The sequence below is a fragment of the Emydura macquarii genome, unplaced genomic scaffold (genome assembly GCF_026122565.2).
Source record: "Emydura macquarii macquarii isolate MOO-44397 ecotype Brisbane River unplaced genomic scaffold, CSIRO-AGI_Emac_v2 contig_1253, whole genome shotgun sequence".
NCBI lineage: Eukaryota > Metazoa > Chordata > Testudines > Chelidae > Emydura > Emydura macquarii.
This window is the reverse complement of record NW_027131390.1, coordinates 44,956,096-44,981,039: the sequence shown is the minus strand read 5'-3', so window position 1 is coordinate 44,981,039 and position 24,944 is coordinate 44,956,096. Positions and strand designations below refer to the sequence as shown.

Here is a 24,944-nt window from a genome sequence, read left to right as displayed (position 1 = left end):
AAGTAACCCTGTTTTCTCTCTTCAAATGATTGCTCATATCCATTCCAATATAGATGATTAAATAGCCATACGTTGGAGGTGGGTAGGAGTTACCGGCGAGCTGCTCTCATCAGCACGGCCCTGCTGAAGCCCGCGTCCTCTCTCACCTGCCGCACGATGGAGTAGTAGGACGTAAAGGTGTGGACCAACAACCAAGTAGATGTAGTGGATGGTCTCTTTCTTTGAAACCTAGGTCTCCTCCTAGATTGCTCCGTGGGTCTCTGGAAACCCAAGAATTGTGATCTCTGTGCCACATAAGATTTACTAAATTTTCATTTGCTTGCAGGTGTGTAGATCCCTTTAGTCCTTCAAGGTGTTCAATGACTTGCCAGTTGCCTCAGTCCAAAGGGAAGGTCCTCAACAGTATTTTGGACCTTCCTAGGGAATCCTGATAGCTGTAACAAAGATGCCTGTTCACATAGCAGCAGCCATGGAGATGGAACAAATTGTCAGGAGGCTTGTAGTGATGTTCTAGCCAGCAGCTGGCCATCATATCAGGTATGATGTCCTGAAACTGCTCCCAGTGTTCTGCTGGTGTTCAATAAAAAGTGAATTTTGAGTAATTGGCTAAATTGCAGGGATCTCTTTTAAGTGGCTCTGCAATGAGTCTGCAATCAGTTTCACCAGGTCCTGAAACGGCATGAAATCATCAGCCATTGAAAGTAGAAGGGGCATCACTTGGGGAAGATGAGGAGATGTTGGTTAGTAGCGTAGTCTCCTGATCCACTCTGGCCTCTTGTTCCTGAAAGGTTTCCTCTTGCAACTGAGAAGGAACAGATGGAGCAGGTGACTCCCTGTTCTGACAGTCCTGATGAGAGAGGCCGGGGGCTTTCAAAAACTGTTGACAGCAGGCAGCCCAAGTGTCTCAATATGGCCATTGAGAAGGACAATAAGGCACTGGAGGTAGCACCCATCAATGCTCATGCCACAGAGAAGGAGCAGGAGCACATCTGTCATGTAAATAGTCCTTCTCCCTGTAAGTCTCAGGGAGAACGCTCCTATGTTAGTAGGTAGGGGAATCTTGGATTGAGACATGTGAATCAGATTATCCTCCTCAATGTCCAGAGGGGTAGCCCTATTTACCTCTGAAACTAGTGAAGAATCTGGCGGTATTGGAGAGACATGTAGCTCTGGTGACCATGACAATTGCAGTATCGATAGATGCTTGGTACTTATCAAAAGGGGAGACTCTGGCTCATTAGAAAACGCAGATCTTTGGAGTGGCACACTCTAGTAGTACCAGATCATGAAGAGGGAGAGAGATCTGCTTTGATGAGTCCCTTATAGAAGATGTCCATAACAATGATACTGACTGCCTCAGTGTGTGTAGCATGAAGTTGCTTAGTCTTGTGTAGTAGCGAGGTGGTCATCCAATCCCTGGAAGAAATTGTGAGCCCTGTCAGAAACCCTCATTGCATTTCTGCTACTATCCATTTCACTAAATTGTGCATCTCTAATTTAAAATGGCACTATATAAATCTGCCCTTTGGTATTGTGACAGGGGCTACCGGAGGGTAGTAGAAGGACGCTATGTTAGCCCAAGAATGACCAAAGTCCTGTTCCCCTAGCAGCTGCCCAAGGTTTCCTTCAGGCTGATTAGGGCCAGCTGAGGCCAAGGTCAGCTGAAACCAGTTAGGGTCAGCAGAGGTCAGGATCAGCTGAGACCGATTAAGGGCTGCCTGGGAGCAGATAAAAGCTCCCTGCCAGCCAGGCAGAGGTCTCTTGGAGTTGGGAGAGTTTGGAGGTTTGGAGTTTTGAGAGAGTGGAGAACGGGGGAAGGAGGACTGCGAGCGGCAGGAACCAGAGAAACGCAGGGGGTTTGGCCATTGGAGTGGCCACTTAGCCCCAACAGAAACCAGGGTAGGGAAGCAGCCCAGAGGGAAGATTTACATAGTGCCTTATAGCAGCAGCCAGCACTGCTGTCAGCCAGGGCCTCTGGGCTGGTGTCCGAAGAAGAGGGCGGGCTCGGACACCCCCTACCCCACCGTAGAATCTAAGGTCCCGAGGGCACTGCTCGGCCGGCGAAGGCCCAAAGGGAGACGGCGCAGAAGCGAGGCAGCCGCCATCTTAAGACTGGTGGGAGCCCCGGGCGGCCATTTTGCATAAGGTCTTTTTATATATATATATATATATATATATATATATATATATATATATATATACACACACATACATACACACATCTGCTTCCTTCTACTTTGGAAGCCAAGATAATTCTTTACATTTAGATACACCTGGGTCAATGTGAAAGGTACTTACCTCAAATTACACTGCGTGTCTTGATAAAATGTCAATTACCACTCATCCTGTAATGTATAATCAGTTCAGGCAAACAACTTTTGCTCTTCTCTGTGTGAAGTTGAATCAACTATTATGAATAATTCGGCATTTTCCACTTATTTAACTCCAACTCTTAATTTTGGTATTATATCAATTTTTAGCAAACTGATAAGAAAATCTTGTAATCTCACCAGGAGTCATGGCTTTCCCTGAATTTTAACTAATTTACTTAATTCATTGTAAAACTACAAAACAAGGCTCGTTCACTTAAGAAGTTTTTCAGTAATGTCTCCGCATCTGCTCCTCCTATCCAGTGAATTTAACATGATTGATATTTAACAATGTGGAAACATTTATGACAATTAGTATGAAATGACTACCAGAAATAACTTTGTAAAGGTACCATACAGAAAATGATTATTTACCTGAACAAAACACAGTAATATTCCTTATTTGGATGTGGCTAGGAAGATCTTTACATTTTAAACGTTAGTAATGTTACTCAATTTTAGGCATTATTACTTTCACCAACAAAATCCAGACATGATTTTGACATCAAACAGATTTGAGCCCAAAGGTTACAAATCCTTTACTAAGTGAGCAGTTTTCCCCTTGTGCAGCAACAGGGCAAAACATATTTCACATCTTCTTTCTTGTAAAAAGGGAATGAGAATGCAGTGACTTGTGCTGAAGAGATTTCTGAGCAGGACATAACACTGTTCTCTGACAATGTTACAGATGACATTGGGCGGGGTGTGGGGGGGACTCCTCCCCACTCTGAAGGAATCAGACTACTGCCCTTTCCTCTCCAATATTAACCGAAGATCTTTAGACTCTATGGTTTTTAACCCTTTGGTGTCAGAAACTAGGAGTCTCTGTGAGATTAACTGCTAGTGCAATAAGATAAGCTTTAGTGGGCAAACATTAAATACCATTGCCTGTACTACAAAGATGCTGAATTGTGAAGAAAGACAAAGTGGGTGAGTAAATATCTTTTACTGGAGTAACTTCTGTTGGTCCAACAAAAGATTTTACCTCACTTACCTTGTCTCTTTCATATCTGGGACCACCACAGCTATAACAACACTGCAAGTATACATAAATATAGGAAGGTATAAGTAAAATTTTAGGTATACAATTTCCCCCTTTCAATTGAAAAATTCATTCCCCTCCAACCACACACATCTATTATTGCTCCTGTTAAAATCTGTGTAATGGAAGAGATCTCGGAGCATATGCATTCACCTTATTCATATAGAATTTCCTTGTATGTCTCATTATATGGCTCGGGGTTTGTTTCTTTTAAAGCCATTCTAGCTATAATGGATTACTTAGTACTGTGTATCCCCTCGTAAACTTGTTAACTTTGTATTTTTTGTTTAACTTCCTGTAACAGGGAATTCCTGCATTTTGCATCTTGTACAGAGCTAAGTACGTTTAGCATGAAAATACATTGTAGCACTAATGAACGAATATGCCTTGAGAAACCCCTGGGTCTTGTGGGGTGTGGAAAGGGAAGTCTAGGATAAGAACTGTTACATTTAACATTTGTATTTGTTTTCTAGACCCCACCCCCCTTTTCATGTATAATATACTGTATATTTGAATAAATGCAGTATTTTTAGTTTTTCATCTCATGACTATACTGTATAGTATTAGATATCCTGTGAATTCTGCACACTGAGTTTGAGAAGGGCATTTCCCTGTCCCCCCTTTCTCTGTGAACCATTCGGGTTTAAGAGTGTGTGGGGGGGACCAGGGAGACATACATGTTGAAATGTATGGGTTAATACACACTTAAAAGACAGCATCTCTGTTCTTACCAGTAACTGAGGTTCTCCAAGCTTATTGTCTCTGCAGAGCCATGCTTCTGGAGCCCATGAGCTGGGCTGCTCAGACATTAGGGCTGAAATTAGTTAGCTCTATGAATGGGCTTCATGTCACAATGCATCTTAGTGTCAAAATAAAGGCTCTAAAACGAAGCACGTTAAGGTCCTCCCTCTGCACGGGAATCAGAAGTTCAGAAGAAGTAGGGAAGGAAGAACAGTAAGGGTGACTTTGTGGAGGAAATATACTGAAACTGAAGTTCTAATTACTGATTAACAACCAATCCCTCCCGCTCCCAAATATCATCACGGTCGGTGATATTACACAAGAAGCAAATTCATTCTAAAGGAGGCAATTTATAACACATTCATGTTTAACGTGGACTTCATGGAAATTTACAGGCAACAAGTCCAAGTACCCCAGGTGAGTTTCCCCTAACAGAAGTTTTAAGTCCTCCCTATTATGAACGTGGGAGAAGGCTAAAGCCCCTTTCAGGGAACTGGATAGGAGAAATCTAGACAAATACTGGGAAAAATCAGACCTTTGTTGAGGCTATTGAATTTGAGGAAATACGGAGTGGTAAGCCAGGCCTGAAGAAGGTACTTCCTGGAACTAGCCTGATGCACCAGCTGACCCTGAGGCACAATCAGATGGTGATCACTGACTGAGACTGAGTAATTCAATAGGTAGTTCCAAACCTACGAAGTTGTCCCACAGGACGCTTCTACAAAGGTAAGCAAAATGAAGTATCAGCTTCATCCTGATGAGTTTAATGCTCAGGGAGGAAGACAGAAAACAAGTCTGGTTAACCACTAATGATAGCAAGCCATGAATCTGGGCTCAGATCAACTCATAATCAGGATACCTGAACATAAAAATAATCTGCCATTATGAATGAGTGTAAGTAGGTAGATCCTTCTGCCCCCTCCCCCCCACCTTAGATGCTGCACCACAATCTGACCACCACATATTTTATTAAAATAATGCCTCTCTTGTATCCTGAACTGCAGCTATTATTTGTGAGATGCCCTTTACAAATAAGTAGTGCAAGTGGACTACACCTCCTTCTTTTTCATCTGTTTCAGACTCTGATGAGGAGGCCGAGCAAACAAGGACCACAGATGGTTTTATTTTTAGAGGCGAACTGGTTGGGAATTTGCCCTAAAACATGCTAAAGACCCAGAGAGCGAACCATGAGGGTAGGTGTTTAGATGAAGAGTACTGATGGTTACTCTCTATAGAGAGCTGACCCACTTTATAGTTGATGCCGAGGGGTCAAGTTATCGCTTTTGTGCTTAAGGGGGCTAAATGGTGTCACAGCCGAGATAGCTGAAAGTGCTAAGTGCCCAAAACCATAAGAGAGTGCCAACCTGGAAGCAAGACCAGAGTCTTTATGTGGAAGTGGACAAACAAAATGTGTTGATGCTTCAGTGGAGAGGCATGGAATCTGTAAAAGTGACTGTCTTTTACTTTTATGGACAGCTGTCAAAGATTCATAGCATCTTCTAATGCTTCACAATCACTTCTTGTCCTTCTGAATGTGCTTTAAGGCTTTCAGACAGGAGGAGGAAAGACTTGTAATTGCTGTCAAAAAGGTTGCAGGATAGGAAGTTTAGATCTCTTCCATTGGAAATGTTGAGGTTATTTCTCTTGGACCCTTTAAGCCTGAGGGTAAATCAGACACCCCTTTTGTGCACGAGTGAAACACGTTCCAATACCAGATTTGCATTCAGCCATAATGAGCCAACCACCACCACAGCAAAATCCAAGCTACCTAGTTTCCTGATGAAGCAAAGCATTATGACTAAGATTTGAAAAATAAACTGAAAAGAGGAAAAAAAATTACTCAGATTTTGAAATTAATGTGAAAAAATACATTTGTTGCGATGTCAGAAATCCTGAGCTGTGAGGACGTGAAGAGGACATGGAATGAGGATGGAATCATTTACTCCTTTACAACACAGATTTCATCATCAACACGTGATTCAGGCAGTTCTTGGAACTCTGGGGATCTGTAGCGATATTTAACCTTTTCTCTTTCCCTTGAGAAATTAAGTGTGAGATTTTCAAATGACTTTGGCGCTGGCTAATCTCAATTCCCATTAAAGGCAATTGTAACCCCCTGTTAACCTCAATGGGAGCTGACTTTAGACAATTAGGGGCACTATTGAAAAATCCCATCCTCAGTTTTCTTCTGGGATGTGCAAATAAGGCACATGTGTAAAGTGGAGTAGATAAAAAACTCAAGTAAAAAATGGAAGTCTAAAAAAGAATTTGGCTTTCCATGGCCATAAATTAGGGGGATTCCAACAGTAAAGATGACATAACATGGAGAGAAAGCAACAGGAGCTAATATGGAAAAAGTCCAGGTTTTGAACAAAGAATTCACCTATGGAATATGGAATATATAATCCAGAGGTGATAGCTCTGCAACTGAGAAATTAAAGTAAATGGAAAATAAGGATGACTAAGTAGTACTTAAATATACCCTTTCCCAGTTGTATACTATTATCCCATCTCTATTTTAATGTCTCCCCAGATGCCTGCAATTGTCATCCCTTTTCCAGAACTTGCTCCTTTGTTCTTTGATATTGAATTAGCTAGTTTTACCCTCCAATGCTTACAATCATATCCTTTTCTTAACACTCCTCTTTTTCCACATAGTTATTCCACTGTCTCCCTTTCGACTCCCCAGTTTCTATGCTTTCCAACTACCCTTGTTCATTTTTTTTTCTGGAGCTCATTCAGTTGAATTAGTAGCATGTTTCTATTTTTCTTTTCTGCAGATACAAGTATGTTTTTATATCATATCTAGTTGTGTGTGTGTGTTGCTCTCGCTTCAGCAAGATACTGAACTACTATCACTGACAGCATTGGAAAAGGACTGTTACTAACCTTCTGTAACTACTGTTCTTCGACATTTGTTGCTCATGTCCATTCCATGCTAGGTTTGTGTGCACACCACATGCACCAGTGCCGGAGAACTTTTTCCTTCAGTGGTATCCATAGGGGCCAGCACTGGCGCCCTCTGCAGTGGCGCTTAAATTTGCAGGTATATAGGGCGCCACCGGGCCCCCACCTCAGTTCCTTCTTATTGGAACGCCGCCAGTGGGGAAAGGAAGGAGGGCTGTGGAATGGACATGAGCAACACATCTCAAAGAACAACAGTTACAGAAGTTAGTAACCGACTTTTCTTCTTCGAGTGCTTGCTCATGTCCATTCCACACTAGGTGATTAGCTAGCAGTAGCAGCAGGAGGTAGACCAGGAGTTCATGGACATACTGATTGTAAGACCGCTCTGCCAAAACCCGTGTTGTCTCACATCTACTATATGATCACGTAGTGAAACGCGAAAGCATGTATGGATGACCAAGTAGTGGCCTTACAGATGTCCTGAATTGGCACATGATCCAGGAAGGCCGTTGAGAAGGCCTGGGCTCTCGTTGATGGCACTGTCAGAGAAGCTGGGGGCGCGACTTCAGCCAGGTTGTAACATGCACATACGCAAGATGAAATCTTCTGTGATGACATCGGTTGACCCTTCATGCGATTGACCACTGCCCCGAAGAGCTGAGCTGAAATTCTGAAGGGCTTCGTCCGTTCCAGGTAGAAAGCCAATGCTCTCCTGACATCTAGGGTATGCAGGTGCCTCTCCTCCCACGAGCCATGGGCTTAGGGAAGAAAGATGTCTTGGTTTTACATGGAACTGTGAAACAACCTTAGGCAGGAATGCTGGAGGGGATCTCAACTGAACCTTATCCTTATTTATAACCGTGTAAGGGAGGCTCAGAAGTCAGAGCCTTGATCTCAGATACTCACCTCGCTGACTTAATTGTCACCAGGAATGCTATCTTTCAGGATAAGTGAAGGAGGGAGCAGGAGGCCATGGGTTCGAAGGGCGGTCCCATAAACTTGGAGAGGACCAAGTTAAGGTCCCATGGTAGTACCAGGTCCCTAATATGCGGGAAGAGCTTCTCTATTCCCTTTAAGAATCTAGTATTCATCTCGTCGGAGAAGAACGAGCTGCCTTGAACCTTTTCGTGGAAAACTGAAATCGCCACCAAGTGCACTTTGACAGATGACAGTGCCACGCTCTGCTGTTTCAGGTCAAGCAAAGTAGTGCAGCACAGCAGGTAACAGGGCCTTATGTAGAGATAAGCTCATGTTCTTGTGCCTAGGAGGAGAACCGCATCCATTTCACCCAGTAGGTGACTCTAGTAGAAGGCTTCCTTCTCTCCAGCAGATCCTCTGAACCCGGGTCGAGGAAGACCATTCCTCTCTGCTTAACCATGCAGCATCCACACCATCAGGTGCAAGAAGCCCAGGTTCAGGTACAGTAGATGACCGCGGTCCTCAGAGATTAGATCCAGGCAGGCTGGGAGTGTTAAAGGAGAGGTCACTGACAGTCTCGTGAGCATTCCGAACCAATGTTGACATGGCCATAGTGGAGTGATCATGATAACTCGCACCTTGTCCCTCTTGATCTTTATTAGGACTCGAATGAGAGGAATCAGGGGAAAAGCATATAGAAGCCCCCTCGACCATGGCAGAAGGAAGGCGTCAGACAGTGAGTTGCCATGCCATGTCCCTACGGAACAGAACCGTCGGCACTTCTTGTTCTGCCCAGTCGCAAACAGGTCCACTCAGGGAGTTCCCCACCTCCGGAAGATAGCTTTCGTTACCTCTGGGTGTAGAGACCACTCGTGGTGAGAGGAGAAAGACCTGCTGAGGTGATCTGAGAGAGAGTTTTTGGTCCCTGGAAGGTCCTCTAAAGTGATCGCATTTTTATGCAGAAACTCCATAGGTCGAGCGCCTCCTGACACAGGGCCGAAGACCGTGCTCCCCCTTGCTTGTTCATGTAGTACATGGCCGCTGTGTTGTCCGTCAGTACATGTACTACCTTTCCTGCCATCTGGGGTGGAACACCTTGCAGGCGAGGCAAACTGCTCTGAGTTCCCTGACATTTATGTGAAGGGCCATATCCCCCACAGACCAGAGACCTTGTGTTCTGCGATGGCCGAGGTAAGTCCCCCCAACCCAGGTCCGAGGCATTGGATATTAAGGTAAGTGAGGGGCGAGGTGCCACGAATGGGACCCCTTCTGATACAAAACTGTCCACCAGAGTAGGGAGGTAAGTACCTGGGGTGGAATAGTGAGGACCATGTCTATAATGTGTCTCAACGGGAAATAGACCGAAGCTAGCCAGGGTTGCAGGGGTCTGAGGTGGAGTCGAGCATAACGCACCATGTACATACTTGCAGCCATGCGATCTAGAAGCCTGAGGCACACCCGCACCATGGTGAGTAAGTGGGCTATGACTTTGCAAATCAAATTCTATAAGGCCTGAAATCTGGCCCTGGGTAGGAATGCTCTGACCTTTGTGATGTCAAGGAGTGCTCTGATAAACTCTGTCTTTTGTACCGGGACTAACATGGATTTCTGTTCATTCACCAACAGACCCAGATCTCTGCAGGTCACTAGCAGGACCATGATGTCGTGTCAGACCTGACTCTCTGAATGACCTTTGATGAGCCAGTTGCCGAGGTATGGGAAAATCTGGATTCCCTGACATCAGAGGTAAGCTGTCACCATCGCCATACACTTTGTAAATACACGTGGGGCGGTTGAAAACCCAAAGGGGAGGGCTGCAAACTGATAGTGGCTGTTTCCCATCATGAACCTCAGGAAGCGTCTGTGACCCTGAAAGATGGAGATATGAAAGCAAGCGTGCTTTAGGTCAAGGGCGGCGTACCAGTCTCCCGGATCCAGGGAGGGGATTACGGAGGCCAAGGGACACCATACAGAACTTCACCTTCTTGAGATGGGCCTCAAGCCTCCCTTGGCTTTTGGTATCAGGAAGAAGGGAGAGTAGAATCCCTTTCCCCTCAGGTATCTGGGGACTTCTCCACAGCCCCCAAGCATACCAGAGCTTGTACCTCGAGAGGAGTTACTCGTGAGAGTTGTCCTTGAAGAGGGACAGGGAAGGGGGGTGGGAAGGAGGAACAGAAGTGAATTGCAGGGTATATCCTGCCACAATGGTACTTAGGACCCACTTGTCTGATGTTATCACCAACCACACAGGCAGGAAGTAGGAAAGACAGTTTGAAAAGAGGCGGTCTGGGGTAGGATCCTTTATCGAGACTGCTACTCCACCCTCGGGCATGCCCTCAAAAGTTTTGCCTCCTGCCTGACAGGTGGTGGCTCGAGAATGAGTGGTGGGGGGGCGGGGGTGATGAAGACTAGCTCTGATGGCGTTTGTAACTCCTATTCTCCTTTTGTAGGGCTCGATTCTGGAATGGCTCAAGAAACGGTGCTGATGCTGTGGCCAGAAGTGCTTTCCGGAAGTGCCTTCTGGAAGCCTGGGGTGTACAAGCCCAGCAAGCGTAACATGGCACTGGAATCTTTGAGCCCGTGAAGTCTGGCATCCTTCTGGTCAGAGAAAAGGGACGTTCCGTCGAAAGAGAAGTCCTGTATAGAGTGCTGGACCTCGGACGACAGGCCAGACGACTGTAGCTAAGATGCCCTTCTTACAGAAACAGCAGATGTCATTGTCCTAGCTGCTGAATCTGCGGCATTGGAGGCTACCTGAATGGAGGCCCTAGCTATCGTCTCCCCTTCTTCCAGGATGGCCTGAAACTCCGACTTTGACTCCTGAGGCAGGGTATTAGCGAACTTTAACATTGAATGCCAGACATTAAATGCATATCTTCCCAATAGTGCCTGCTGGTTCAAAATGTGGAGCTGCAGGCATGTTTTTGAATAAATTTTCCACCCAAAGAGATCCAATTTCTTAGCTTCTTTGTTCTTCAGAGTCAAACCTGCCTGGCCCTGCCTGGCACGCTCATTGGCTTATTAGCTGACACAACCAGATATCTCGGGGAAGAGTGAGAGTATAAGTATTCAAAGCCTTCCCTGGGACGTAATACTTTTTCTCTGCCTGCTTTGAGGTTGGGGGCAGAGAGGATGGATTTTGCCAAAGGGCCTTCACCATCTTAATAACCCCCTTATGGAATGGGAGTGCGACCCTAGAGGGGACTGCTGCCGCCAGATGTCAAACAGCGAGTCAGCAGGGTCTTTCATCTCTTCCACCTCTAGACCCAGGTTAGCTGCCTCCTGTTTCAAGAGCTCCTAGTGGGCCCTGAAGTCATCTTGTGGTACTGCACTAGGGGACAAGGAGAATGATGTTGATGGCAGGGGGGGTTGTGGTTTCTCCTCTGTGGCTTGAGCCTCCTCCAATAGGGACCTGGGTGTCCCTTCAGTCCAGGATAAATCAGCATCAGAATCCAGGGGAGGTCGCCATGTTATGGCAGAGCAATGCTCTGATGCCCCTGAGACCGACCAGTGCCGGGATGCAGGAGCAATGGGGAACCCCCATGGGTTCCAAAATTGCCACGGGCCTGACCACTGTGTGGGCGGCCAGCTACCAGCTGGACCAGGGAGAGGGAAACCCGTTGTCGCAGCAGAAAGGCCACGGATCCCATGAGAAGGACATTTGTCCGGGTCCAATTCTGAGGCAGAGGACTACGGGGGCACCGTTCCCTCTGCTGGTGCTTTAAGGTGTTGGGAGCGGTGTTCTGGCACCAGGGAGCGGTACCAATGAGCCGGTGAGCAGTATTGGGACTCTCGGAAAGGCCAGTGCCGTGTGGTTTTATGCCCTCGATCCCTGAAGCGTGACCTTGAGATTGGGGAATGGTGCGGAGAACCCATTCCTACTTGCTGACGCTCTACTGAGTGGTGCCAAGAAACTGGCGAGCTGTCCCTTGAGCTCCGCCTGCCAGTGTGCCGAGAGAGTTGCGGTACCACTGGCAACCGGTGCCGGGGCGTCAATGGGTGCCGAGGTGAAGAGCCATGCAGCAGCACCGGAGATGTGACGGGGCGCCAACCGAGGATATCCCCTAGAATGGTCTCTGGCTGACTGGCTTTGTACAGTGTCTCGGTACTCGGGTGTGTCCTCTCGAAGGGTGAGCTGTACCGGGAGAGACAGTAGGTCCGTGGCTGCCTGGAATGCCTCAGGCATGGATGAAACAAACAGGTGCCTGGACCCTCTACCAGTGCTTCAAGTGGGTGGAAAAGTCCGTGGAGGGCTCTGAGCTTTAGGGGGAGAGACCACCACCGCTCCTGACTGAAGGGAACATGAACAGCCTGTCTCGGGTCTTGCTTTGTTGTTTGATCCCAACTTGCTCTGTTGGTGAAGGGAACGTCCCCTATCATGGTGGGTTTTCCTGCACTGCTTCTTCAGAGCCGGCAATGGGAAGTGGTACTGGGAAGAACCCGGTGCTGATGCCGGTGACGGAGGCATACTTCTTGACGACAACACTGTACTCAGTGCCGAGTCTGAACGGCTACGGTCGGACATTGGTTTGAGTGCTGATTCCATGAGAAGGGCCCTTAATCTGATACCTCGGTCTTTCTTCGTGCGGGGTTTGAAATGCCTACAAAACCTGCACTTTTCTTTTATATACTCTTTGCCCAGACATTTGAGGCAACTCTGGTGAGGGTCACTCATGGGCATCAGTTTCTTGCAGGCTTTGCAAGGCTTGAAGCCCGGGAAGCAGGGCATGCCCCAGACCCCTGGCTGTCCCAGGTAAACAGACAGTCCTTAAAGAACTAACAAACACTACAACTACTAAACGTAGCTAAAACTGGTAACTTTAACTGTAAACTATATACAATATAAGGTAGAGAAGAAACCATTGGGAAGCTGCTTGTTGAGGTAAGGACGTTCCAGCACCATCACAGGAGGTGAGAAGGAACTGGAGGGGGGAGAGGGCCAGTGGTGCCCTATATACTGGTGCATTCGAGTGCCACTGCAGAGGGCGCCAGAGCTGGCTCCTATGGACAGCACTGAGGGAAAAAGTTCTCTGATACTGGTGCATGTGGCGTGCACACACACCTAGCGTGCAATGGACATGAGCAAGCGCTCGAAGAATATTAAGCTAAACGAAGGAAATAAAATAGCTCTTTGGCTTTTGCTTTCTTGTTCTTAAAAATTAACCTAAACATTTAACTCTCCCCTTTCCTCTGTTTGCTCTAAATAATGTGATCTTTCCACGAGCAGATGAATAGTCAAAGAAATAATAGCAGGAATCAAAAGCATTGATGACTGGCTCTGGAACACAGAGCTTGCTTAATGAGTAAAGATAACATAGGATTTAAGCAGTGTTTATTGGAGATGTATATATTTTAATAAGATGCACTTGCTACTGAATAGACACTAACTTGTGTCTTAGGCCCAAGCTCATCTGTGCTGTTGATGATGCCAGACATATATGCACATGACTGAGTAACAGGGTGGGGACATTTCTAAAAGCAAACACCATTTGATGAAACAAGATTTTAAGATCTCAGAAATTTGTTGGGTGCTGGGATCCGCACGGGGCTCTGTGTGATGGATCTGGAGCGGTGTAGGGATCGGGAGCGGTGACGAGTGCTCCTGGGTTCTTGAGGCACCGGGATCCGCACTGGACTGCGTGCTGGGGATCGTGACCGATGCCGTGCTCCTGCATCAGCTTCTGAGGAGCAGGAATGGTGCTGGGCAGGACGAGTAGTCGGTGCCGGGCTATGCCCTGGGGATCGGGACCGGCGCCAGGTGTCCCTGTTCTCGGTCGCCGGGATCCACGCCGGGGTGCTCTCATGGGAGAGAGAACGGCTCGGTAAGGCAGGATTCGGGTGACGATGTCCCGCTGAGGAACCTCGAGAGCAGCCTCGGTGCCGCGGTGTCGAAGGGCCCAACGGCGCAATGTCGGAGCTAAGAGGGGAGCCTGCATTCTCAACCCTCCTCGACTGTCTGTGGGGAGACCTCAACTCCTGTCTCCGCCACACACCGGGGGCACCCAGCGCAGGTTTTCCCCAGGACGCCGGTCCCTGTGCCTTCGGCTGAGGGGGGGACGGAGTCGTGGGCATGCCCATGAGGGCGAGGAGTTGGGGGAGGCTCCCTGCACGGAGATGCCGGTTGCAGAGCACTCTCGACAGCACGTGGCTGGGGCATCTCCTTTGCTGTCCCCAGCAGTACCGGTGGCACGGGGGAGTCCATGTGAGCGGCATCTTGCCGCTTCTTCTTCTTCAGCACCACCGGCTGCTGAGTTGACTGTCCCGGTGCTGGCGGTGCGCTGTGCACCCACAATACACTTGACGCCGCAGGGGAGCGAGATGGTTCCGAGTCCAGCCGGAGTCCGGACTCCATGAGGATCGCTTTGAGGCGTGCGTCCCGCTCCTTCTGGGTGCGAGGCTTAAAAGCCTGGCAGATCCTACACTTTTCCCTCCGATGCTGCTCCCCGAGGCAATGGAGGCAGCGGTCATGAGGGTCGCTGGTAGGAAAAGCCTTGCCGCAGGCAGCGCAAGCTTTAAAACCCGTCGAGCTTGGCATTGCTCAACGTAAAGCCCGGAAGAGCAAACTTATCTTAACTCTAACTATCTACTACTTATAAAAACAACAAACTCTAACAACTAACACTAAACCACAGGGATTGCTACTTGCTTCGAAAGCAAGGGGCAGACGTTCCAGCTACCGTCAATGGGCAGAAAGAAGGAACTGGGGGCCCGCAGGGTCGGTGGCGCTCTATGTACCACGGCATGAGCGCGATACTCCAGGGTGTGCCTGAGCCGACCTTACAGGGCTTGCTAGGGGCAAAAAAAGTTCCGGGAACCAGTGCACGGGGCGCGCACTCGCCTATGTTGGAATGGATATGAGCAATCACTTGAAGAGAGAACAAGATTTTAAGATCACAGAAATTTGTCTCTGGGCCATTCAGCTTTTCATGAAAAGGTTGGATTGCTGGATTTTGCTTTCCATGTGTTTCTGTTCACCTTTAAAGATACAAATCTAGCAATCAATGGAGATTCAAGACAACACTTGGAGGCTTTCAGGACAATGACAGAGCACTTTGGGAATCTGGACTTCCCAACAGCATAGAAAGCTTACCTTCAGCAGTGCCTGAGATACCATCAGCTTTAAAATTGCTAGTGCTTTTCTTCCTACGATGTTTCTTTCTGTTGGCATGAGGGGACGGAGGAGGATCCAGTTTGGGACTTGTAGTACTGGATATACTTGGACTTGAACACACAGAATCTCCCAAACCAGTATCTGCAATTTGACACAAAACAGACAAAAAGTGAAAAACGGTATGAACGATGCATAATATTAAATAAATGTGAAAATGAGAATGTTGTGAGAGATTATAGTTCTATACTGCCTAATAGTTATTTATATTAGAACATATTCAGATTCTTTTAAAATTAACATCCCAAAAGACTACAGGAAAATCCACTACTTTTTGCAAAAAACATTGACTAGCAACTTGACTAAGAACCTGACCCAACTCCCAGTAAGACAATGGGAGTCTTTCCACTGACTTTAATGGGAGTTCAATTGTGACAAAGGTAGATTAGTTTAATAGTTCCAGATATTGTCTTCACCACAAAGAGTTTACTGCTACCCAAAACTCTCAGTTTACACTAGAAAATGAGAAAATATATGGAAAAAGGTGTCACTGCAAACTTCCATTGAGAATTCTTACTTTGTGTTCAGCAATGCTAACCAATCAGAGGAAAATACAAAATGATGGGGTTGGGCAAAAATAGAACAATCTTTTTCCTTTTTAATGTATGTAATTATTTCAAAAAATCTAAATGTGATTTTATTAATATGTCAATTCCCCCACGTACAGGGGACGAAGTACTTGATATGTACATACTTACAGATAGCCAGTACATTACAAAAATGGCATTTTCTCACTACTCTCCCATGACTGTAGCTGCTCCAGGATAATAAACAAAGTTTTCTGAGCAGTAATGACAGCAAATAGTTTCTTCCTCCATAATTAAATAAATCATGAGACACACAATGTAGGTGAGGTAATATCTTTTATTAGATCAAGTTCTGTTAAAACAGAAATTGGTCCAGTAAAATATATTACCTCACTTACCTTGTCTTTCCTGTCATGGGACAACCCAGCTACAACACTACACACATAAATACATCATGTCAGCCTTTTTGTATTCAGACGATCAATGGTAAGATTACCTAAACATAGCAGCTATGTCGTCTCTCATATTTTCATGAATACATTCTTGTTCCAGCACATCTATTCTATATCCAATGCTTAGGTACTGTGAGGGTGGTGGGGATGATGTGACACAGAATGACTGAGGTTAAGATTTTGTCAGTTATTTTCAGTACAAGTCAGGGATGGGTCATGGGCAATAAACAAGAATTCATGGAAGCCTATGACCTGTCCCTTTTACTAAAAATAGCTATGACAAAAATGTGGCTGACCAGGGGGATGACTGAGGCCTTGGGGGGAGGAGGGAGGAGAGGAGGAAGAGATGAGAGCCTGAACCCTGCTGTGTGTGTACGTGGGTGAATCCCGCATCCGGTGCCACAGTGGCTCAGAGCGGCGGAGTCCCCCTACCACTCCCAGTGACTCGGAATTCCAGGTCCCCTCCATGGCAGTTGGAGCTCTGGGACAGCCCAGGACTGAAGTGGAAAAGGTATCCGAAAGTCACAGAATCCATGACCTCCGTCACAAAATCTTGTCCCTAAGAATGACTCATTAAATTTTTTTTATCACTTTTAAAGCACATGTGGGTTATTTTATAGCATACAAACTCTTCAGGCCAAATTTCTCTGACAGGAGTTGGCAAATACTGAGAAAAGGAAAAATTCCTCTGACTGGATGGTTTTGCAACTCAGTACATATATGGCAGCAATACAGTATACAAATTATATCATGACCACGTGTTTCATACATTTAAAAAAACCCATTAACACTACGATAGCCAAAAAGTGGAAGGAACCCACCACCACAAACAGTAGGAATAAGTAATACCACCTGTATTTGCCATATTGTCAAAGCCATGCCATTTTGGATTTTTAACTGACACTAGATTTGCATCGGCAACCTTAATTTTGGTATTTTTTAACTTTTGAAAACTTGCTTTGTAACTTTAATCTTCTTTTAACATATTTTTGGAATGCAGAAAAAAATAATGTAATCATTCTTTACAGTGATATACAATGGATTGAAATACATTTAAAAATCCCTCTCTTTTGAATAACGCAAAATAATATAATCTGCAATGAATTATCCCTGGGCCATAGCCTCATGTGACAAACTTGCAATTGGATCTGCTAATGAGGACTTCTCAGCCATGTGCAGTCACACTGATGTCCAAATTAATCCCCTTGATGAAGTCATGGGATACTGCACAGGAATAGGGGTGCACTAGAAGACCCCATTGAAGGACTGAGGCCCTTTGATTGAATGGATCAACACAAACAACTGATGTGAGATGTCCAAAGCCCAGAAAAGGACAGGTTGCTACTCCTGAGAAGATTCAAAATCCATTTGGGGAAGGGGGTGTTTTGTCTTTTCCTCTCCATTCGATACTGAGAGAAGATGCAGCAAAAATAAAATGGATGAAAAGGATGAGAAACATACAGACACAAGACCAAATCAGTGAAGCAAACAGACAGATCTTCACTCATTCTGTATGTTTTCCTCTACGTTTAACACCAAGAATGATCTGTATTTAGGACACTGTAAATACATGACATTGCTAAAAAAGAAATGAGTCCTATGTTTAAATGTGACTACTAATAGTACAAATCATGACAAATACTCTTGTGACTGTTAATATTTTCTAGTGCCTGTGGGGTGCACTAATCATAAGATAAGGGATAAAATGTCCTAATCATTAATTTTCACTTGCTTGCTGAAACAAAGTTTTGCTAAAAACATCACATTGTTGAGACTGTTGAACCTAAACACTGGAGAGTATGTTGAGTATGCAAGGATTGTTTGTGTTTCACAACACGCGCCGAGGGAATGCAAGGATGACTAGCTGGGGGCCCTGGACAGGCCTAATAGTTCTCCAGAGTTTCCATTTCATTCGAAAAATAGGTATCTAGTTATGATTGCAAAGACAATCTTCAAAAGGTGACCTGAGTGTAACTGATTCAGAGTTTGCCTGCCTGAGTTTGCAGAGAGTCTGAAACAATATATCTGAGACATGAACTGCCATATTCCTCTCAGTGGGTACTAACTCAGGTGCCAGTGATATTTTACACTCGACATTTACTATGTTGATGGAACCATATAGTGATATAAAACTGTATATGAAGGATTATCCCTCTGCCTTACAGTGTTTGTGAACTATCTTGGCTAGCTATCTGTAAATGAGGACTGGTCCCCGCCCCCAATTTAAAATGAAATAAAAATGTTGATTGAAAATATAACCCATCCCCCCGTAATAAGCAAAAAGTATTATTTCACTCAGACACTTGTTTTAAACAAATGTAATTCTGTATGTTTGCTTTGCTCTAGTTTAATTTCTTGAAGACAGCTGAATTACGTAGAAGGAATCTGTTGTAAGATATAAAGATTGTTTTGACCTTGAAAAATGCATAACCTAACTTCTATTGTATTGGAGACCTGGAGAATTAGCCTGGTATGGTAAATCCGTATGATCCAACAACACTTTTCAGATAACAACCTACCATCTTTGGGTCAAATTGCTCTGAAGTGAAGAGTCTGAGGTTTTCCTTTCCGCACACGAGAAAAGAAATGTGAATCTCTGGTAAACGGATGCTGAGCTTATATTGTTAGTGTATTAAAGCCCTATATTCTAGTTTCAGAGACCACCTTTTGAAGATGGAAGTTATTTAACATTCTACTGGTTTAAAATATGAGCAATCAAAGTGTGCTAGGCTTAGATGCTGTGCTTTCCCATGACTGACTACTTCTCTTGCCTGACAAGGTATTCTTCAAATTGAAAGGAGGGCACCTGAAAACCCGGCTTCAGAAAACTGTAAATGAGTTCAAGCATCAGCCCACTAAATGCAATTTCGTACTCCTTACTGAATACAAATAATGCATTTTATTTTGTATCAATTACCATGCATGAGAACAGATGATCACTACAGATGCTATTAAATATGAAAAAAGGAAAAGAAAAAGGCACGCCAAATTAAAAAAGCAAGCGCCTCATTACTCCACATCTAAACCAGCGTTGACAGAGGCACTGGAACTCATAAGATGCGTTTCACTGAGTTGGGATGGGCTGTTCTGCAACCATCCTGTACGTTCAATGTCAGCCATTAGTTCTTCCCAATCGGGCATCAATGTGCAGTGCACACCCAAAAAAATATATAATACTAGTAATAATAATAACAATCTGCAGACTCTCCGAGCTTCAGTACTTGAAGTATGAGTCAAAGAAGCAGTTTCACTTTTCACTCGGGAAGCTGACAAGCATGACTAGAGGGGGAATAAAATAACATTCAGTTCGCATAAATATCAAGCAGGCTGCTTGAGACTGATGGGCCAGGAATGTATTCTTAGCCATCATTCTGGCAGACAGGCCCAAGGACACTCATAACTTATTTTACAATCATTTAGTTTCAGCTCAAGTGGAAAACGTGACAACTTATCTCTACTGACAAGATGCCATATCGAACCTTACAATTAACTCTCCCACGATTATCTGCCCAGCCCATCATTAGCTCTGAAGTTTTTGATGGCCTAAAACGGCAGCTTTGCCAGACAATGGTCATCACTTTCAGGAGTATATCTGTATATTAAAAAACATTAAGGACTAGATCCTGTCCTGTCCACATTGATAAGGAGCCAGGTATGCTGGTCAGCACATCCTTTGCGCTAGAATTCCTACGGCAGGTCTGTAAATGGCAAGTGGGGCAAAAGGCACCGAAGAGCATTTTTTCCTCTGAAAAGGAACACCATGCACCCCTGGCTAGCACTTGCTGTTGACCATAACATACATTAGTTGCCTGTGGATGGATACGCCCCAATATCCATGCTCCCTTGGAAATCTAATACATGGGGTAGTGCAACTGTTAGCCCTAATCAAGCAGTGGTTTGAGATTTGAGAAGAGGCTCTTTACAGCTTCTTCACCATAATATACCCATGAAGCAGAAGGCAGGATCTACATTGAACTACAGATGTGTGCATGAGAATCTACCTTTAACAATGGCACACAACTTCAGTTTCTAGCTCTATATAGTCATGAAATATTAGGAGCTTTATACAAAAAAGAGGTAGAGTTATCTTCCTATATGGCACACAATCAAAGCTTCTAGCCCCCCAAAGTCTTAAAGTACTAAACTTAGTTAGGAGTTATTTTAGGGTCATTTTTAGAATTTTTATGGCTGTCCCCAGTCCTGTGCAACTGACACTTGGTAACCAAGGCTCCTGACTTATCAGGCAGAGGGATATGAAAAATAGCCCCAATGATTTTTTATAGAAGTTCTTACATTTTTCTATGAACAATTGTGGCATATTATGATGGTTGTATTGGCTTGAGTTTGACACAAACTCTGTGATTCACTTGTTATGAACAAGATCAAACCCAAACTCATACGAAGAAACACCTTTATTGTGCCCATATGCACTCCAGACCTTACCCTATATATGTATATGCAGTCAACCACACCCCTCATACACATATGTAGCAACTATTAGTCATACTATCCCACTCACATCACTTGACTTATACGAGAAAAAATTGGGGGAAGGGGTGAAGAGTCCTGTTCACCCAAAAGCACGAACAGCAGTAAGAGGAATAAATGATACCATCAACCAACCAATCCTCCTCAGATTAAACTTGTTTAAGCAATCAAGTAGGGGGCACCTGTGGATACTACTTAGGACTTTGGATGTTGAGTTGCAGTCCAAGGTTATCTGCTATCCTAAAGGATTTCTGAGACCCTCTCTCAGTATCGTACAGTTGTGAAATAGAAAATTAAAAATAAAGTCCTCTGCATTACATTTCTTTATGGATTCTATTAGTCAGAACTGTGCACGCTCCAGGATCAAGAGAAAAAGATCATTCAGTTTTCATCGGCCAAGGACAACACAAGAGTCCTCCTATAGGATTTGTGGTGGGTGAGGTGGTTAGTTCAAAGCCATTCTCTGCCTATTGTCCTATGGTGCAGGTCTTGTAGCACAATGAAACTGACTTGAATCCCAATCTCTAAAGTGCCTGCATCAATGCACTTTAGGTATTCTAGTCACTTCTACTGTGCTGCTAGCCATGCACACAGAGTGGAGCAGCAGAAGATGCTAACACAGGAATGTGGGAGAGGATAGAGAATTAGTGACATTAGGCTTGTGTGAGTGGTGGGGTGAGACCACAGGGAGACAGGCAACATGGGATGGACAAAAGAGATACAACACAAAGGATGAGATGAGAGATAAAACAGGAGAATGGAGCTTCTTACTTGGACCATGGTTCCCATTCACACACAACCCTGTCTCTCCTGTGTAACAATTTAAAGTGGAAACAAGAATATTCTGACCTTTGCTACCCATTTATCTTTTGATTTATTTTATATTTTTGTCAAATCACCTATTTACAAAACTTGAAAAAAAAAAACTCAACAGGTGACGCTATTCTCCACAGACCAAAGTCTGGCTTGATCTGGTTTACATTTTTCTTGCATCTTCTTGTTAAAATTTTCCAACAGGCTTTCAAAGTAAAATTAGATTTTCTGTCAAGCCTAGCTCCCTAATGCAGTCTTATTCTCAGGAGGCAGGAGATTGATTAATTTGGTTTTTGATTTTCCAAAGTGGCAAGAAGTCAGACATGATAAAAGCAGAACCTGTGAATGGGATCAATTAAAGAGCAGAAGCGGCAACACAATTAACACCACAAGGTTCAACAGGAAAAGAAAGGACCGATGACGAAAACAACAGCAACAGCTTTGACTGCAGCAGGAATCTTCACCATGAACCAAGAAGCTGAATCCAAAGAGCACATTTCAGAACTTTTACGATGCTATTAGTGTTGAAGACCAAAGACATCTGTAGCTGTTGGACAGAATAATAAAAAAAATAGCTGGACACTTTCATCTACCTTGTGTGTGTTTTAAATAAAGAGGTGAAAACAGCAACCTTTTTATTTAAAAAGAGAGAAGAACTAGACGAAAACCATCTACAGTTATATTTCAGACCCATTTTCCTGAGCTGTGGTTTTCTGGCTGTGAAATCCAATGCTCTACACGCGTCCCTTTACAGCGGTCACCATAAATGTTCTATCAAGCTCTTGATATTCTCATTCTGCCTCAAACTCAAGATAAAGGGATGCTGAAATGACACAAAGATTGTGCTCACAGCAGCTGCTGCTGGAGTCAGGCAGGGATGTATGGGTGTCAGTACTTATGGTAAGACACTGGACAATCAGTGTAGCTATTTAGCTATTGGGGGGACTGTGGGGAAGGTTTGTGTGAGGAGAAGAAGATAAAGAAATAAGGTGAAAATGTTTTTAAGATAGGTGTAGATCAAATCTGTAACTGGAATTATGTATTGGACAGCTGGCCGTTGTTTAGCTGAATGTGGTTTCGCATTCAAGCTGTAGAGGGTTTAAAATTAACCTGCTGCACTTGAAGAAACTAAAAGAGAGCTCTGAGCTGGATGGAGATGAAAGAGCCTCAGGAGTATTCTCTTTCCATTGCATCTACCATTTTTTGAGTCTCATGCCTACAGCCTATAAATCACAAAGCTATCCTGTCATGTACAGAAAACCCCAAATTACTGACTGCTTTTCCTTCCTCTAATGGCAATTTCAATTAAATAAGAAAAACAAGGATTTCTCTTTGACAATACAAATCTCCCTACTGTTTGAGGCTGTAGCTTTTGGGATATTGTTGCATGCCTCAAGCAAAATACACAGAGTCAAGTTTAGAACACTAGGATCATTTACACATGGTACTATAAGAAGTTACTTTATTTGCAAATCTGTGGGAGGAAAAGTAGTCTTGTCACTAATTAGACTGACTGTCTTCAGTGACATTTCTGGAGTAAGACCCCTATGCAAACTATTTCACATGTACGGAACACTAAGCCACTTCTGTTTAAGATCTCATTTCCAACTGGCCTGTGATTTCTGAACATCTGAAAGGACTCATGAAAGTAAATAGTGCAGTGTGCAAGTTTTTATCTCACTGGGTTGTTTTCCAGAAGTCTCCTTCTCAAAGGATACATTTTTACAGCACTAGTGTGAGACCATTCACCCCCTGGAAATTTGAGTTTTGACAAGAGAAGATGGAGATGAAAGAGCAGATCAGTTAAATTAGTTTCAAACTCACTATTCAATAAAGTAAATTCACTGCATGATTCAGGAAATAACGATCCTTTCCTCACCAAGAGGAAACAAATCCATCCCTAACTCATCCTACTGTATTGAGATCCTGCAACAAGCATGAACAGTGAAGATCAGCCACATTTTGGAGAGCCTGTGAAACTTAACATCACAGAGATGAGTAAGGACAGAATTCCAGCCTTCACTCTGAATTACTATCATTAATATGATTTAGTTCAGACCCTTAATGTTATATAAATAAACTCAAAGAGTTGCATTTGGAGATTTGTCTTATTTGATATTACATTCAAGCATTTCTGTGTTTGCCTCGTTTGCCATTACATGCTGAATGCTCCATGTCGTGAGATCAAGCGTGACAAGTGATTTGGGTAGATGAGGAAAATGAACAAGTAGCATGATGCTCTAAGGAGAGGCAAGTCTCAGATGTTCTAAGGATATGTCTACACTGCAATTAAGACATCTGCAGTTGGCCCGTGACAACTGACTTGGGCTCAAGGGGATCAAGCTAAGGGGCTGTTTAATTGCAGCGTAGATGTTCAGGCTCAGGCTGCAGATGGAGATCTAGGACCCTCCCACCTTGCAATTAAACAGCCCTTTGGCCTGAGATCCACAAGTCCAAGTCAAATGCCATGGGGGCAACTGTGGGTTTTTAACTGCAGTGCCGACGTACCGTAAGATACCACAGCATCCCAAGGCAAGATAAAGTCTATGGCCCCCACACAGACCAGATGCAAGGGATAACTCAGATTCCTCTTGTATGACATTTTGGTTGGCCAGTATCAGATTGTTGTGAATTTGGTCAGCACCCATCATGATTCTATCACAAAGTGTCACTTTGAACATCAGTTGTGTAGATGACACTACAGGCATAGTTTGTTCTAGACACCAACTTTGTACAGAATGAAGAGATGGAAAGTTATACAAATGATGACTAATGGTGGATTCATTTATTCAAGCAAATGATTATCAACTGTGCTCTTAGGTAGAACCAAAATTTATGATCCTACTTATATATAAACCATGAGGTTATACGAAGATCTTCAGAGCTGAACCCTATGGGTAGGTGCTAGCACTAGTGTTTGAGTCACTGTGGAATACTGTCCTCTGAGATATCAATGTGCACAAGATATCTGATCAGAACCACAAATACACAACTCTTCTGAATGTAATGGACTCTAGATTTCATCCAAGTGGTCCAAAACAGGCCCTACAGGACTGACCTTTCCAACTCCAATCTCTAAGGAATTTCCTATCCTTGACCATCAACATCTGTCCTTGGTCAACAGCTCTGTAAATAGTGTGTTCCTTCAACAGACTATTATGATGAATTTGCTATATGTTTTATTAGTAAACTAAATCATCTCCAGGCTTTTTGACTCTGAGAATTGTGGGCTCACAATGGACTGCTTCTATTTAATCTTGTCAAGGATGTCCGTGGTCTTCTGCATTCCCATTGTCAGTGTTTACAGGAAGGGATGGAATTGGGAAGCAATTACTGACAAACATTATTAAACCTTTGCTTAGCAAGAGATGGATACTCATCACCCTAAAGTATGCAGAACTCTATCCCCGCCTCAAGAAATTTTCTTATGCTGGTGTACATGACAACACTGCCAACTCATAAACCACTCCTTTTAAGGGAAGATAACTGAGAAAGCAACAGCTATTCAACTCTAGATGC

At 44.3% G+C, this 24,944-nt stretch overlaps 1 protein-coding gene across 13 annotated transcripts in view; it reads right to left on the bottom strand.

Annotated features, from left to right (window-relative positions):
- AGAP1 (ArfGAP with GTPase domain, ankyrin repeat and PH domain 1) overlaps positions 1–24,944 on the bottom strand; it is a 600,162-nt gene that overhangs the window by 112,602 nt on the left and 462,616 nt on the right. For all 13 annotated transcript variants that reach the window (XM_067548649.1, XM_067548652.1, XM_067548650.1 and 10 more), the window contains one exon: positions 15,068–15,229. In XM_067548649.1, the coding sequence (XP_067404750.1) occupies positions 15,068–15,229 (162 nt within the window). The remainder of the gene's footprint in view (positions 1–15,067; positions 15,230–24,944) is intronic.